The sequence below is a fragment of the Panicum hallii genome, chromosome 6 (assembly GCF_002211085.1).
Source record: "Panicum hallii strain FIL2 chromosome 6, PHallii_v3.1, whole genome shotgun sequence".
Classification (NCBI taxonomy): Eukaryota; Viridiplantae; Streptophyta; class Magnoliopsida; order Poales; family Poaceae; genus Panicum; species Panicum hallii.
In genome coordinates this window covers 38052501-38069947 of record NC_038047.1, presented here as the reverse complement: position 1 = coordinate 38069947, position 17447 = coordinate 38052501, and the positions used below count along the sequence as shown (strand labels likewise).

The 17447-nt window shown below is 39.3% G+C and overlaps 1 protein-coding gene and 1 long non-coding RNA gene across 4 annotated transcripts; one reads left to right on the top strand and one right to left on the bottom strand.

Annotated features, from left to right (window-relative positions):
* The first annotated feature begins 715 nt into the window (after positions 1–715).
* On the top strand, positions 716–8974 carry LOC112897313 (MADS-box transcription factor 23-like). Of its 2 annotated transcripts, XM_025965593.1 has the most exons (7): positions 788–1143; positions 4240–4318; positions 7336–7397; positions 7986–8085; positions 8175–8216; positions 8296–8379; positions 8502–8974. In XM_025965593.1, the coding sequence occupies exons 1-7, from the start codon at positions 962–964 to the stop codon at positions 8652–8654; spliced, it is 702 nt and encodes a 233-aa protein (XP_025821378.1). In that variant the 5' UTR covers positions 788–961; the 3' UTR covers positions 8655–8974. The 2 variants fall into 2 exon arrangements, 1 of the variants encoding a protein (XP_025821378.1); XR_003229629.1 differs by having other exon boundaries at positions 716–1143; positions 7986–8216; positions 8301–8379; positions 8502–8511.
* LOC112897314 lies at positions 5727–11931 on the bottom strand. 2 transcript variants are annotated; one of them, XR_003229630.1, is made up of 4 exons: positions 11679–11931; positions 9616–9672; positions 7333–7415; positions 5727–6320 (listed from the first exon to the last, which is right to left on the bottom strand). It is a non-coding gene; the product is annotated as an uncharacterized LOC112897314 (long non-coding RNA). The 2 variants fall into 2 exon arrangements; XR_003229631.1 differs by having other exon boundaries at positions 5727–6311.
* Between the last annotated feature and the right edge of the window lie 5516 nt (positions 11932–17447).

Below are 17447 nucleotides of genomic sequence, written 5' to 3'. Positions count from 1 at the left end.
TTAGTTTCATATTATCAAGCCACCAGATGACCCCTTCCATCATGGACCCTGATTTGTGCCTTGTCTTTTCTTTTTATTTCTTTCCTTCTGAGTATGGCAGACAGTAATGGCATATTTTTTCGCAAAGAGACATTAATGCTAATACGGTATGGTGCTCCAGAGCATGACTACGGCGCTCCTCTTGCCTCACAGTCAGGGATTGGCCTACATGTATATGAGCCACTATAAGCTACAAAGTCTAACTCAACCTAGCTTACTCCAAAGTTCTGGTAACCTATTTCATTGATTCAATCTCACTTATAAACCGCAAAGTTTTGGCTATCAAGGTACGTACAGTCTTTTGAAGCATGGATACCATTGTTTCAATAGCATATATAGAACCTCTCATCAAGATAGTGCGGGTACACCTTTAAAATGCTGCCGCAAAAAGGAACAATCTGATGGAGCAAAAGAAGCCGCATGCATCTTAGCTGATGGAGCACTGAGAGCGAGAGCTGGATTAAGAAATCTGTAGCCTGATGGGCATCGACACTGATGACGCGCACGCGTCAGGCGCTGATACGACAGAAGTGGCAAGCCCCTGCAGATTTGTTTATTTTTAGTGAGGTGTGCTAATCAACAATTAGGACGAGGTAGCTAGATGAAAGCAAAACGAGGAAGAGACCTTTCCAAACCTCTTGTGTACTTCTATATATGCGTTTTTTCAGCTTGTCCTAGAATACTTTCTTGGGGAACCTCAGGCATCTCAAGGCCGCCGCAACAACCATTCTCAAAAGGGGATTGGACATCTTCCTGCAGGAAGATCAGAGAGAGAGAGAGAGATCAGGCTTCTCCAATTAGCTAGCATAGAGAAATAGAGGGAGACGTAGCAGACCAGCTTTCAAGTTTCAAAGGGTATAGCTAGCCAGGTCTCATTTCTTTCTCTCTCTAGATCTGTGCTGTGGTGTGGGGGAGGAGATCGATGGGGAGAGGGAAGATAGAGATCAAGAGGATCGACAACGCAACGAGCCGGCAGGTGACCTTCTCGAAGCGCCGGAGCGGGTTGTTCAAGAAGGCCAAGGAGCTCGCCATCCTTTGCGATGCCGAGGTCGGCCTCATCGTCTTCTCCAGCACCGGTCGCCTGTATGACTTCGCCAGCACCAGGTTTGATTGCTTCTCCAGCTTGCTGACTTTTGTTAGATCTGCTAACTATATTTCCGTTAGGGCAGAGAGGGGGGGGGGGGGGGGGGGGTGATGTGCAAGTAGCACGGAATTCAGATACCTCGTACCAAGTACCAACTTGATTGGGCCATTGGGGGCGCATGTTAATTTACTAGTATACCTCTTGGAAAGTAAAAATGGTATAGTATCAGTTTGTGTACGCACTGTTCTATTTGTTGCTCGACCTTGCAAGCTTCGGTAAATTAAACTTTCATTTGCACGCTAATGTAAACTGATCCATCCGGTGGTAGAAACATTGTAGGTGGGGTACTGGGGTTGCACATACATGTTTGACCATATAAAGCTCATCGGTCACCTTAATTAAGTAGTTGCAATTATGCAACCAGTTTATCTTTTGGGTACCAAATTAACATGAAAGACTCCAGAAGCAATTATGATCATGTGTGCCACCAGTTCATCTTCTTATAAGGAATTTGTCCTTTTTCCCTGGAAGTAATGATCATGAATGAATTACAAGGGGAAAATTTATGATATGCTGTCCCAGCCATGAATTTGTCCCTTCTCTCCCTCCTTTTCCTTTTGTTTTATGACCTTTCAGAATTTTTCAGCTTGTGTTAGAGCTTGTTTGGATCCTGGCAGGGAGGCTAAATATGGGCTAAAAATTAGCTAACTCCCCAACTAAAGTTTAGTCCATTAGCCTTGCAAACACAGCTAATGAGGGCTAATTTCTAGCAGCGGATGTAAAATACCAAAATACCCTTCCCAAATTCTATCCTCTTGTAGTGTGTGTTTGGTACAGGCCTATAAACAATTTTTCGTAGTACAACAACTGAAGTTTAGCCCAGGCAACCAAACATGATAGGACTAATTTAGCCTACTAAAGTTTAGACGTCGAAACTTTAATCATAGCTAAACCTTAATTTTTAGTCCATCCAAACAGGCCCTTAATCTTGACATGGAATGATCGGTGACTAGTTTGGACTCTAGTTTTTGCACATAGGTAGGTATATTTATTTCTTTTCTTGAATTGTTATATATGTTGGTATGGTGTGCCTATACCAAAAGTGATTGAATGATTGCACACAAGATATAACCTGTGCAGTCACTTTGGAGACCTTGAGAGTCCAATCAAACAATTTATATTAAGCTAGCAAATCAACATGACGATAATATCAAGAGAATCTTGATGTACTACTCTTGAACTCCTATCATAGCCGCAGTTAGTTAAAATTATTAATGCTTTGGGTAATAGCATTTGGCATTTTGATTAATACTAGATACCTTTGGCATAATATAACCCCTTTTTTTACTTCTTTTATAATGTTGAGTTCAGACATAAAATATAATGGTAAAATTGTTGGAACTTTAAATGATTATTAGGTTCTAGAAACCAACTTTTCACTTTTAATGGTTGCACTTGATATGCTGTGTTAATTATATATATGGGATGTACATATTGCTCATATTTCGGAGGTGCACGATAATATTTGTGACCCATATATATATAATCATGGCACAAGATACCAAAATATGGTCTAACATAGGGTCAGAAAAAAAAAGTTCAACAAAACCACTTTAGCTACAATCTGATCCTACATAGGATAAGCCCAAAAAAGATCAAGTTCACAATTTTCGTGACGCGGCATATTCCCACCATCTTATTTATTTATATTATAAATCTCAAATGCTTTTATAGATTACAAGTACGCAAAAGTTTTGCTTCACCACTATAACCTTTGTATAACTAAATAGGTGTGAACTTCCTCTCTCGTAGATGGTTATTTTTCACTCTCAACCTCCCCAATCTGAAGCCAGCAGTAATGAATCAGCTTAAAAGTTGGTCATTTGGAAAGAAGTGAACTAATGTTTTGTGTCTAGTACATAGGGAAGAAGCACCTTTCATGTGACGAGACCAAATCCTGCGGGTGAGCACATTCTAAAAATATACATTGGTTGTGTGCCCCCAAGTTGATACAAATGCTAGGGATGGCCGCTATTATCTGAAACTATAGGGTATATAACACTGCACTCTAGCCTGCATTACGCTCTACAGCACACACGTCATAAGACTGGCTGATTTTGCATAAGGCTAAGTGATCCTTAGCTGAGCACACTTGTTGTGGGCTTGTGGCATCATCATAGTGAAGATACATTTGTTTCCTAGAAACTTCTAAGGTATCATGGCTATATTGTTCCTCGTGAATTTTATGGGAAAAGGTTTATTGAACCGTCTTAACTTATTTTGGCATGTTCACTGTGGCTTGAACTACTAACAAAGCATGCCCTTCTCCCTCAATCTCACAAAAGCAGCGAAGATAGGCACCCTAATAGCCAGTTACCAAGTCAAGGAGATATGATTGATGACGTGGTGATGACTCAGCAAATTAACAATCTAACCATCTAGTACGCTTAATTTGCTAATCAACTGTTATCATCACAAGGGTGTGCCTGATATGTTAGCTGCTTATTAGCTCAATGATTTTAGCTTTGAATGCTTAATGAAAACAAGAAATAAATACAAAACGCAAATTTGCATAATTGTTCACTTGGTAGTTAATGAGAAATGTTCATCATCATTCTCTTATTTTTTACCTTTTATGAATCAAAGATAAAACACTTGATTAGTTACCGAAAAAGAATTACAGTCTGAGCAATTAGGTCATCCACACACAGGAGATCATTACCTGTAAATAGCACATATAGTCAATCTCTGAGGTCCCGTCAGTAACTCAGTAAAAATCAGAGGAAATGCACATTAAGTCATGTGGAGCGTGGAAAAATTAACTCCCATTCCAACGAGGGCCTTACTATCAAACGAGGGAGAGCTTTAGAAACTGCACATCCTCATAGATGGGCATGTTTTGCTGGCTATGCTACTTTTGCCACAGTAAGTTAGAAAGTTTTTGCAGCAGCTAAATCTGCCTTTGTTCAGTAAGGTAGGCATGGCAACCTTACGTTACAATCCAATTAGCCCAGTATTCCTGCAAGCTTTGGACCTGTTTTTGTTCCCCTGTACCATCATAAGCCAAGTTATTTCTGTGACTGATTCTAACAAAAAAATTGGTTTTTGTGAACCAGCATGAAATCTGTGATCGAAAGGTACAGCGAGGCAAAAGAGGACCACCATCAGACTATGAGCGCAAGTGCTGAGGCCAAGGTATGCTAAGTATGCAATTCATATTCTTCTAATAGTATGTACAAAGTTGCCGAGGTCTTCCAAAGTGCCCCATCAGGCAGTGATGATACTTCCATGCATCGAAGGGCAAGGGCTACTTGGCCAATCCTTTTCTTTTCTCATTTCTTTGCAACACAGGCACTAAATCCTAATTTCCTCCAGATATTGTAGTAGAAATCTGCACACGAGAACAAAAGGTAATCGCTTCAATGCCAAAAACTTTGCACCGGCATTCTGTCCATAACCTTTTCAGTTACCCACGGAGCATTACAATATCCAGATTCAGCATTGTGATGGCAAAGCTCTTTTCCATGAGCCACTGAATCGCGCTGAATCGATCAAGATATAGTGTCGTTCTGCCTGGAAGACAAGATGTTTGTCCCCTTGGGGACTTAGGATGGAATACTACAACTTCATTGCAGGCCCAAAGTCTGAATATGTGCTTGAGGACTGGGTCCTGATAGATGCTCTCATGGCGTACTTATGACATCTATAGCACATATATGACATCTATTTAGAAGACCAACCAGGGTACCAAACCATAGTGTGATATCGTGAGCTGTATGGCCACAAAGTATATATACAATCCAATAGAATAATGCCTGCTGTACCGATCAAGACTAAATTTGCAGTAATTTACCTTCAGATCGAAACAGTTTTGTTTGTCACTCAAATATCGTTAGGCGCAAGTCATAATTAGGAAGAAAATGTGGCATTAGAGTCATGAAACTAACATATACCAGTGGAATCCTAATCCAATGTCATTTTTATTTCTCCACATACAAGTTTTAATGACATTTGCACCTCTAAAGCCCGTTTTCCGTCCGTCTTCAACATGGCAAAACGAACTGCACCCCTAGAGCACTTGTTTTGAGTTAAATGCCCTAATCTAATCACAAAAGTGTTGTTTCGGGCACCAACATGGCCACCAATAAAGGGTTGTTTTGGGCACCATCGTGGTCACCAATAAGCTACTTTTACCACAATAACCAGTATCAATCTTATGCAAAATATAGCAAGGCTGTAATATGTTAAAACTACTTTTGATGAGAAATCTAGACATGCCATTTTCAGTAGTCCAATTCAAATGAAATATTAAAAAAAAACTTGATGATGAATAATAAAAGATGTTAAATTGGCAACCCAAAACAACACTTGTTGTGGTGTCAATGATAAGCTTGAAGGAAGGGCATGGTACTACGCTGTTAAATTTGTTGTGGTGTCAATGATAATGTGGAGATAAGTTAAACCAAACCTGCACGTTTTTCCTGCTGTAGCGGAATAAGCAAGTTGTACTATACAGCTCCCACAATCCGATGCCTAGGAAGCAAAGGAAGGAAACAAAAGCCTAAGACACTTATTTCAAATGTACAGCTCAAGACAGTTCTAATGATCGCTGCAACAGACTGGAACATGGATGGTAACATCCAGGCCCAGAATTTTGAGTGCAATTCCTTAGAGAATTGATCAACATGCATTTTCTGCTACAAACAGACTGTTAGCATGCTAACTGGACCAAGCTGAGTCTGAACCACAAACCATGATCAAATTGTTAACTGAGTATCCCTCCAATCAGCATATATTCTGGTTCCATTCTGGGCTGGTAGACACAACTCTTAATACGCTAACCAGACAACACAGCGGCCTTGACTGTTCTTAACTGAATGTTGCCTTGACCAGAATATGTTCTGCTTCCAATATAGGCTTACAGTTATAGAACTTATCTGCACTATTGACCAGGAGGCAACAAGTGCTATCTAACTATATTTGGAAAAGATGGAAAGATGGTAGTAATGGAATGCTTGTTCAACAACTTGACAGATTAAAAATTGGTGGAAACAAATGATCTCTGGATGCTTGTTCATAAACAGCTTGAAGTTGATATTTGGCTTCTAAGAAATAAAGCACCATGGTATATCATTAATTAGCAAGAATGACGCAACAGCTTTATCAATGTGCAAGATGATCCTGATCCCTGCAAACACTGAGTGCAGTAGATTTACAAAGGGCACTTTAAGCTGATAAAAAAAAAACTCTATGTAATTGTCAAACTGCCAGTTGAAGACATAATTGAAGGTCCTCTTTATGAAATTCTCAAATAATCTAACTTGAGTATTACTTCAATTCCTATGAACAGTGCAGCCGAGGTAACTTGCTGATTTGAGCACAAATAACTACCAATGAGAACAACAAGAAAACTGCATCCAAAAACATTTTTTTCGTGCAGGATATGGTTTCAAGCATAACTTGACAATCAGATCTTTTGCCTCCCATTGCTGTCTTGCTGACTACTACTTGAACAACTCTAGAAGGCCTTTTATTCCTGACTTAAGCCAAGTAACAAAACCCCAAAGAAAAAAACGTAGCAACATGGCCCCAATAGAGGACAGTTTACATATCAATTGACTGATAATATCAATCAAAGATTTCCATTGAATTTTCAGTTTTTTACGTAAAGTTCCACTTAGACCAAACCTGCAATGTTATGTTTCACATGTCTAAGCCACAAAACTGCATTTCAAATTAAAAGCTGGGTGATTAGTAAGTTAACGCCAACACTACTGTAGTGTAGTGGTAAGCTTCCCAGTTGAGGAAGACACCAACTAGGGTTCAAATCCTGGTGGCAGCAAAAAAAAAAAAAAAAAAAAAAAAAAAAAAAAAAAACCTCGCTGGCAACCCGAAAAATAGTGGCAGGGCGCCGGCCTGTGGCACCTGTGGTTTGTTTGGGCCCTCCTACCACTACCAGGGGGTAGTTTGACAATTACATAAAGTTTTTTATTTCTACAAAGGGCATCTTTGCATGTTGCATTTTTATTTCTTTTTTATTTATATGTCCTCGTTGGTGGCTCTTGTTTGGTTTCATCTCTACAAAACCAACTTCTTTGGAAGCAAAAAGTTTTGCTCTTTTTGTTTGTTGTATTTCCATATGCTAAAGTATAGAATATATGGCTGCAAAGTCACTCTTGTCTGTGTTAATTGAAAGCTTTTTATCTTACTAGCTCTGGCAAAGGGAGGCAGGAAGCTTGAGGCAGCAACTGCATAACTTGCAAGAGCATCAACGGTATGAGCCCCATCGAACCTGCAATGAATATTTCAAATCAATATTATTAAAAGAATGTATCGGTTGCAACTTGTTGTCCCTAGTATGTTATTAGTACTGATCATTACAAAGACACTGTACTTGGCACTGAGAAAACAAACACTAGAAAGAGGAATATCATAATTTCATTTCATGCTCAGAAATAGGATCAATGGAAGCATCTAAAAAAAAGGATCAAACAGGACAAATTTTCAGTACATGATGCAATTGGTCAATGTTCTAGGTATGGTATGTCCAGGAAGTTGAAGTCACTAAAACAAAGTTTGACATTAGAGTATGACCCCAAAACTTTCCAATACATCAATAAGCAACAATCTGCTTCATTAGTCACTACTCTACTTCAAGTGTGTGTCCTTACTCCTTCCACAAAGAAATTTATTTTATATATTGGTCAATTCACCTGTCTACTTGATAGCGCATAAAAGTAGAAAGACAATTTCAGAATGGCACTTTATTTTGATGTTCTCCTTAAACGTGAAATAGGGTTGTAAACAATGTGCTTTTTCAGAAAAGCATAAGTAAATGTTCTATACAAATGTGTCACTGCAGGCAGTTGTTGGGCCAGCAGCTTTCTGGCCTGGATGTAAAAGATTTGCAGAACTTAGAGACTAAGCTGGAGATGAGCCTAAGAAACATTCGCATAAAGAAGGTTACATTACAAATTGTTTAGACTCAACTACATAGTTCTTTCACTACATAGATACCAATTTCTGCTTTTGACTAACTTTCACTTTACAGGACCAACTTATGATCGATCAGATTCAAGAACTAAACAGGAAGGTTTGTTCACACAACCTATTCAAAATTACTAATCTATTCTAGGGTCTCACTTTGCTACACAAACTTCTTGTTTGAATAGGGAAGCCTCATGCACCAGGAAAACATAGAACTATACAACAAAGTCAACCTTGTACATCAAGAGAACATTGAATTACGGAGAAAGGTACATGCATCTGGGAACACTTAGCCAAACAGACACACGGCTAGTGCAACTCATCTTTGTTTTTTTATTCCATGTGTCCCATGTACGTGAATCACAAAATAGTATTTCTTTTTCATATTCAGGTGTACGGACATGAAGTAAATGAGCATCCAGAAAGTAGTACAGTTAGACACGGTATGTTGAATACAGAGAATGAAGATGTTCTTGTTAATCTTGAGCTGAGTCAGCCACAGAGTGTGCAAAGGGACAAGTCAGAAACACCAAGTACAGGATGAGTTTTTGTCCAATTTTCAGGATAATTCAGTGGAGTGTAAACTGATGATTTAATCACTGAAAGTGCATCAGACTTCAGCCGCAGTGAGGATGACCAAAACTGGGAGATCAGCAACCGATATCTTTGATTGAATTACAAGACCTAACAGCTAAACTTTAAGCTACAAGATGCAATAGTTTCTGCACGAAGAGGAATGTTGATTGTTCTTGAGCTTTTCATATTAGTTGCTTGGGATTCATTCAGGCACATAGAGCTTGTTATGTATACTATTGTTCTCAAGATTATACTTCAAATTGTAATTTTAAAAGATAGTGCAGCAAAGGTGGTTCAATACTAGACACTAACAAGTTAAATATAAAAGGATGATCTTATACCAATTAGGATTTAACACTAGAATAAACGAAATCCAAAACAAAAGAGTGTAAACCAGAGAATAGTACAAAGGATTTTGGTAAAACGATTGTTTTAAGCTTCAAACGGGAACACACCAACATCCACTGCACTATATATTATTAAAGTCAATAAAACAGTGCATCCAAAAGTGCAATTGGTCTCAAAACTGAGTGCTGCTATAGAGCTATTGCGCAAACAAAATGGCTTTTACTCTCAACACGAGGCCTGCTTAGGGTGGAACCCAAGTACGCAGGCAGCACTGCTCAGTGTCTGCCACAGATCCACAAAAACTCTCGCTATAGTTTTCACCCGAGAACAAAAAGCACACATTGTAACTACACCTGTTACGCACATTCACTACATTATAGTATTATACAAATATTAGTTGCTAAGAACCCATGTCAAAAACCAAGCCTAGTATTGTACAGTTATCACATCATAGCAAGAACCATATAGTAGCCAGTGATGGTGACCAACAAAAACCATGGATCCAATCAGTATCGATCATTGCTGGGTGCTGGCATAACAAAAAGATAAATGTTATCTCATAATACAGCAAGGACACTCACAAATTCTTGCAATTTATGCAGTTGCCGACTCGAGCTTGCTGCCCCCCAAATGCATATCTAATCAAAATAATCCAAGGTTAGTTCAATCAACTAATAGAAGGCATCAAGGTACTTGTAATGTCTTTTTATTCTGAATTAGAGGATCATTGCCATATTGAGAAAATAAGAAGAATATATATGATCACAGAGCCATATTCACATCTATTAATCAATATCAAGATGCCTGTAGGCTAAAGCATGTTGCAATCAACCAGGCTCATAAATACCTACCACAAGTCATTCTTTAGCATTTTCTGTTGGGAAGAATACTGGCAGACAAAGGAAAAAAGAAACCCACAAGGCAGGTGGCACGTGCATCCAGCATCCAGCATGGCAAGGATGAGCACGCAGTGAATTTGGAAGTGTTGGCAGCAGTGTGTATTTGTGGGCAAAAATGAGGCACAGATGAACTCACAGTAGTTATGAGTCTAGGAAAAGCATGAACCGGTAATTAACTTATCAAACCAGCTTATACAGGAATACAGGACCAACCCAAATTTTCACAAATCGTGGTCATAAAGGCAGCAAGCAAGAGACCGTTATGTTATATCAGACTGGCTAAATATCAATCTTCGATCCATCTCACGTTTCACGTGACCTGATATACGGCCAATATTTCCGTGACATGGAAATCATATATTTAGGTTATACCAAGACCAAATTAAGAATGAATGTGCAATCTCTGTAGTAATAAATATATAATGCACTTTATTATATTTTAATGTCAAATATTTACATTATGATCTAGCAATGTGTTGTACTTCTATGGTATTACTTCAAACATAAACAATTAGTTACCTCTTTTGACATAATGAGAATAACCATCTGATATAGCATCTGGTACCCAGTATACCAGAGCTTGAACTTGTGGATCAATGTCCACTAATCCACTATCATGAAGATTGACTATAGTCAGAGATTGTGTGTTCATACAAGACATCTACGTTTTCTTGATGCTATTAGTGTTTGACAAAAAAAAAATGTGATGCATTCTGAACAATTTATGTGATAAAGAAGATTATTCCTCATATAAATATCCTAATATTTTTTTAATCAAACTATCATAAGCTACACTTCATTTAACTTCGTAAAACTTGCTTAGTGTAAATGCATGCTTCTTCTTGCCATGCTTAGTTTAAAAACAAGCAACCAGTTCTTTTTAATCAATATGTTAGGAGTAACAAAAGAATTGAGGGATGTATATGGTTTATCAATATGGTACAGACTACCAATATTCCTAAGTTTCAGAGTAATATGTTGGCCTTTATATTCCATGTACTTAAGAAAATTGAACCACAATCTTCTACTTAGAGAAAAAGATGCCAAAAGGCACAATACTCAAAGTATTGTAAATGAAGCAAGTACATTATCAGGTTTGAAAGAGTTGCTTCAGCCAATATTGTGATCTCAAGAATGCATGAATAAAATCTGCAATTGTAGTCTCACATCTTATCTAAACACAAATTCTACCATCTTCATGTGTTAACGAACAGAAACATATTACTAAAATCGTGTGCAATTGTCCATGTGTACTGTGTGTCAGTAAAATCAAACAATGGCTATCCAGGATCCAAATCTGCAACCTAAACACAGCAAAATGCGACACCTTCCAGTTGTAATAAACACCAACACCCTAAAATTTTGCTGAACAAGGTTAGAAATGAGTGGAGATTCTATATGCAGGACTGCGGTCCAACAAATGGTGCAATTCCTCGAGATACTCGATTGATAACATCTACCCAGTCCCCACGGAGGTCTTTAGTCAGAAAAAAAAAACAATCCCCACCTACGAGCACCAAAGCCACAGAACCAGGTCCCGTTTCTCCCAATCCACCCCGCGGGATGACATCAAAGAAACATGCAGCTACGGGTCCAGTTCCAGGCTCCGGACACTACAAGCACCACGAAATCCTCAACGACGAGGGACACGGCCGGCATCACCAATCACGTATTCACGTGGGATCAGTCGCGCGACAAGCGGAATTGAACGGATCAGAAACAGGAGCGGAGTCAGCGGGGCTCACCTGGATGGATCCGCGCGCTCGCTCCGCCGCGTGGTCACTCCGCTAAACCCTAGATCAGGTGAGGTCGACGTGTGATGAACGGTGAGGGAGGGAAGAGGCGTGGGCGTTTATAGGCACCAGCAGGGGGACACAGCAAAATTTTGGCAGGATTAAAATAGGCACCGGTCGTGGTCAGGCGTTCCCCATTTCCGCCATTGCCTTTGAGGTTCGAGTGCCGCTGATTCAGATCGCCGACTGCCGACTTGGAAGGAGGAAGAACATTTCGTTCTGACACGTGGGCCCCGATGGGAAATCTATGCCCTTTGGATCGAAGGAATTTCAACCAATTTTGGAGGAGTATTGGATCGGAGGAAATTTCAAACCAATTTTGAAGAAATGCATTTCTTTGAAAAGATATTATGACATTGTTCTAAATAGAAGAAGCACAGACAGTACTAAGAAAAAGCTCTCGATTGATTTAACAGAAATGAATACATAATTTATAGGAACACAAGGCAAATAATAATATAATCGAATCCAAAGGAAAAAGGTCTTATGGAAATCTAAGGCAAAGTGTGATGTAAAATTAAAAAACCGCTTACTATTATGGATAACCTAAGTACACTAATAATACATAAGCTGAATTATGGATGAACTCAACGCCACGTATATGGATTGGATTTGATAGGGTGAGGAGGCCGCTACGGCTATGCAGGATCCTTTGGCTAAGGAAATGCACAAACGACGGCATGACCATGATATATTTTAAGATTGAAGAATCGAAAATTATAGTTGTTGTCATTGAAACAATAGTGTAATATAATTTTACAATAAATGTGAGCACTTATGCCGAGCATAGAACTCAAAATTGGGTGAGGGGGTTCTGCCATAAGGGATGTAGATAGTCAATTTTGATCATCATGAACTTTTAAAATCCAAGAATATAAATTTTATAAAATTATTTTTCTAAGAAAGTATACACATATCTTCCATATAATCTCTAGAAAAAGGATCCTCGACAAAAAAAATAATTAGAAAAGCCTACTTAAAGCTCCTAGTATCACAACTCATTTTAAGGAATTGCTCTTGAAGTGATTTCTTATAAATTGTCGTTTGATGGAGTTCTCCTAGAATCATCACAGAAACTATTGTAACTATTGTAGGAGCTATGCAAAGCACATCGATTTACTAATAATTTAGGGGAGCCGATAGAAAGGATCTGGCACGATATTAGTGGCATTTAGAGGATACATGGGTGCATAAAAAAAGAATGATGATTCGCGTCCCGTGCTCATTATTTTCTTATTTTGTGAGAGTTGGGAAGGTTTGATGCTAGAATTTGTTTGGAATGTTGAGATTTTCTGAAGAGCAAGAAGGTGATAATTAAAATCTCAGCTTTGTTTCTCAAAGAATTATTGCGTTGCAAAAATACGACTTTTGCCATGATAACCATGTCAACCTGCGGAATAACCGTGTTCACTAGCATGCCCATAACCAAATCTTCTCTAGCAACGAAACTGTCCACCATCTCAGCCAGACCCCAGCCAGCACTTCTGAGAGCGCAGCACTTTTGCCAAAGCAGGCGCGCGGGTGCGCGAAGACCCGTGGCCGTGGTCCCCCTACGGCCCTACCACCCAAACTTGAGGCCGCCGATGCCGACGCCCGACGGCGGATCGGAAACCCCAGCAAAAGCAGCGGCCACATGCAGGCCGGGCTGCCCGCACCACCCCCCCCCCCCCCCCCCACCACTTGCCTGACAGGCTGAGTGCAGCACGGGCGCCCAGCTGCGGCATCGCTGTTACTAGACCTGAACAAAGGCCGGGCCGGGCTCGGGCCTGGTGACAAAAAGCTCGGTTTCTTTTGGGGATCTAAAATTCACGTCCAAGCCCGCCCGTTAACTCCACCTGATAGGCTAAGTCGGGCTGGGCTTGGGCTCGGTCTAGGCTGTCCATTATTTTCCAATGAGAAAATAAATGTTTTAATCATTTTTTATCCGACATGATTCTTTTGGGCCAACAAAATTTAGCGTAACTCTAGATCTAAATGACCGTCGTACTCGAGCCAAGCCGGACCTTTTATACCCAAGTGTAGCTATTACTATTATATAATTGTTCCCTCCCGTTTTCGAAACGAATTCACCCCCAACCCGTGCGTGCGTCCTGCCAGGCAGATGTCGCTGCCTACTTGAGCCACTCGAGCGCCGCCGCCGCCGCATCCATCAAATCCTAATGGGTTTCTCGTCCATCACAACTGTACACATTTTGGTACTTTAGTGCAATGCTATAAGTAGAGTTAGAAAAACTCATTCTATTGCCTTAAATAGTTTTCTTTGTCCATTTAGTCTTGAAATAAAATTTTGGTTCAATTGACTTTCGAAAATGTTTGAATTGGTTTAATTTACCTTTTAGTAAGATTTTTCCTTTTGGTTCACCATGTAATAATTAAGTTCTAAATTCAAACTTTTATGGCTAGAATAGGGCATTATAACTTATGTTCGAAAATACACCAAGATTTTTTCATAATTGTCTTCAGACGTTAAGAGCATCTAATACTAAATTAATCTGAGATAAATCATATAGCATGAAAAGTAAAGATGAAAATCTTAAAATATTTTTTCTCGCACATGATATCATGTCATTTGCCATCTATTTGAACTTAAACACTAGTTGTGCAGGGCCTCAAGCTATAACAAAAGTCCAATTTTCAACTTTTAACCACAAAATCGGATAAAGGAGACCATCCAATTGTCGAAACTGGATAAATTTAGCTCTTTAGACGGTTTCAAAGGTGATATTCCATTTTGTGAAAATAAAAATATTCAAATTTAAACTAAAAGTTCAAAATTAATTCATTTTAAATAAAAAATTACAAATTGTGTGCCAATATTTTTCTAAAAGTGTAAACTATTTATTGGCACTCCACTTATCAGTTGTTCAGATAGAATTTTTTCATATTCTAGTATTTGTTTGTTTGTAGTTGTGCCTATCATTTTTAAATAAATAAGATACAAATAGAGCAACGACAGACATGCTACATTTTTAGAAAAATTTTGGTACTAGTTTCATATTTCTTTAATTTAAATAAATTTGTTTATATTTTCATAACTAATTAGATTTTTATTAAAAATATAAAACCACATTTGAAACCACCCAAATGGCCAAAATTGTTTCAATAGTTAGATATCTTTGTTGTCTGGTTTTGTAGTTAAAGATTAAAAATTGGACTTTTGCGATAGTTAAAGGGTGTAAAGTATAATTTTTTCTAAATAATTTAATAGGGTAAATTGAACAATAATTTTGTTTAGGGTGACCGAAGGAGCCGTTGAACTTAAATCCAAGAGCATGTATAATATAGAGATTAGAGCAACTCCAGCAGATTGCTTATATCTCCTATCTAAAAGAAGTCTCTTTCTCCTAACCAATAGTATTTTTGTATTTTTAATGATGGTTGTTGTAACAGACTACTAAAACTAATCACTGGTGGATAGGATGGAGTAATAAATCAGTCATTTAGGTGAAAGGGAGGTGTATTTTAGTGATCATAAAGAAAATGGTAAGGGGTATTGGATTGGTAATTTTTTGAAAGACCTTCGATCGCAAAAAGGAAGAAGAAACAATTTTTGTACTAGGAGAGGGATGATTAATCTGTTAAAGATGCTTGTATAGCCGGTTTACATAGCATTTGTACCAATGTGAATAAGAGAGATAATAAGGGAAAAAAGGAAGGGAGCTCTCATAAAAGAGTCAGCCCCTACACGTGCTTCAAAGCAAATAGAGTAGTGCCATTTTGCATGGCTTCTTCAACACTTTATACTGAAGCCTTACCAAATGGTGAAAACGAAAAACGCTTCACACAGGAAGCACCTAAAAAAGCGGAAGCCGTTTTTTAATTATACTGGAAGAACTGGAAAAAAATAGCTTCATTGGCTTCTCCTCCCTTCTCAAGCATTCAATTTACCAAGAGTTACCCGTATTGCCGGTAAGAGTTATTTTGCCAAATATATTTTTTTAAAGAGCTTAAGGTTTACAAAAATGTGGCTTTACTAGAAAAGTAGAGTAGATCCATTTTGGTCCGAGGCAAAGCCTGACGAAACAGTCGTGCAGGGAAAAAACGATTATACGAGTGATTGTTAATGATGGCCCTAAATGAAATAACAATAGTATATAGTCAGCAACTGGTTCTATTATTAGTCATGCTCTAAACAAACACAAAGAGCCCATGATATATTATTGGAAGAGGTAAAGTTGAGCTTGAATAGGCGTTCCAAGTGACCAAGTGAGTACTTTGTACGTTTGAACCGGTCCATGATAGTACATGCACCAGCACCAGTCCACTTGCCCCCTATAAATTACGGCAACTTGTCCGGCAACACTACTCAAGTTGCTCACGAGTTCGAACCAAAAACACGTACTGCGTATCTGCACCGCCTTGATCCTCGATGGCAAGTTGCGCTTTAAGTAATCGGCCGACACCAGCTCGAATTCGTTGAGATGCACGGTGTCGACCTGCTCCGGATTAAGGGAGAGTTGATGGGACACCACGCGAATGAGTCTGCAAGCCTGCAGCCTTTCACCGCGCTGCCTCTGCATAGACTGCATGCAAAGCTGAGCCAAGTCGTAGTTTTGCTCTGTTTCTTTTTTACAAGTGGCGCACAGTCCAATCATCATTCATCAAGCTGTGCCCTGCCGATTAATCTTGTAAAGCTGCCCTATTATTCCGAGTACAACTTTTTTTTCGCCTAGGAGGCTCTTATTTCTTAAAATTCATGAATTCCTCTTGAGTTCTCGGATGATATTTTGTGGGTTTGTCTTTTGGAGATAATTGTGCCCCCACCAGTAGGGATGAAAACGGACGGGAATGGATGGGAAAATATCTTATCTATTTCTGTTACTATATTTTTTTATTGGGAACGGAACAGCCGGAAGCGGAACGGAAATCGTGACATACAGGTATACGGAAACGGAAAAATACGGACAGAAAATGAATTGAACCGAAAATTTTCACAGGGGCGGCATGTTACAAAACATGAGCCCTACACCATCGTCATTACGCATGGGAGAAGGCTCTTAGCAAATCATTTTAGGATATATCATCGTTGATTAGAATCCCCATCTAAAGGAAAAAAAACATAGTGTCGCCTGATCTAGGGCAAACGATGTCGAGCCCACAAGGTCGGCGCTCTAACTTGCTTCAATAATTCCCTCCTGGGGTCCTTTCTGTAAAATTCAGTGGAACCACGCCTGCAGCCTGCTACCCTTTCCGGCTTCCCTCGATCAAATTAAAACTACGAGAGACCTAGGCCCTTCCAGTTCCTCCAATTTCTTTAACAGAAACGAGATGGCAGCATCAGGCCAATAATTGCATTGTTTTCTCCTACAGTCACGTGAGGCATCTTGTGCAGATTTGTGTCCGGGTGCGTGCGTCTTGCTGGAAGCCGCTAGCTGCTGCTAACCTACGTGACGAATTGTTAAGGGTGCATTATTGGCGATTGTTTAACCGGGGCACCGCTCCCAAAGACATTCCCCGGCCCATCGACCGCCTCTTTGAACAAAGTGATCAGTCTTTAACAATTTGTTAATCAGAGGTGTTAGGCCAAAGGCCTGGCATAGATGCATCAGACTGAAGTTCAGAGCTCTTTTGGCCACCTGTTTGGCTGCCTGGCTTCTTCGGAGTTTCTACAAAATACTGGGCTTAGCTAGGTTGAAACAATTAATTAGATAGCTATTATTTAGCTTGTTAGAAGAGGTTTAGCTGCGCATCAGCTGGTCCCGTTTGGATCCACCTACCTAA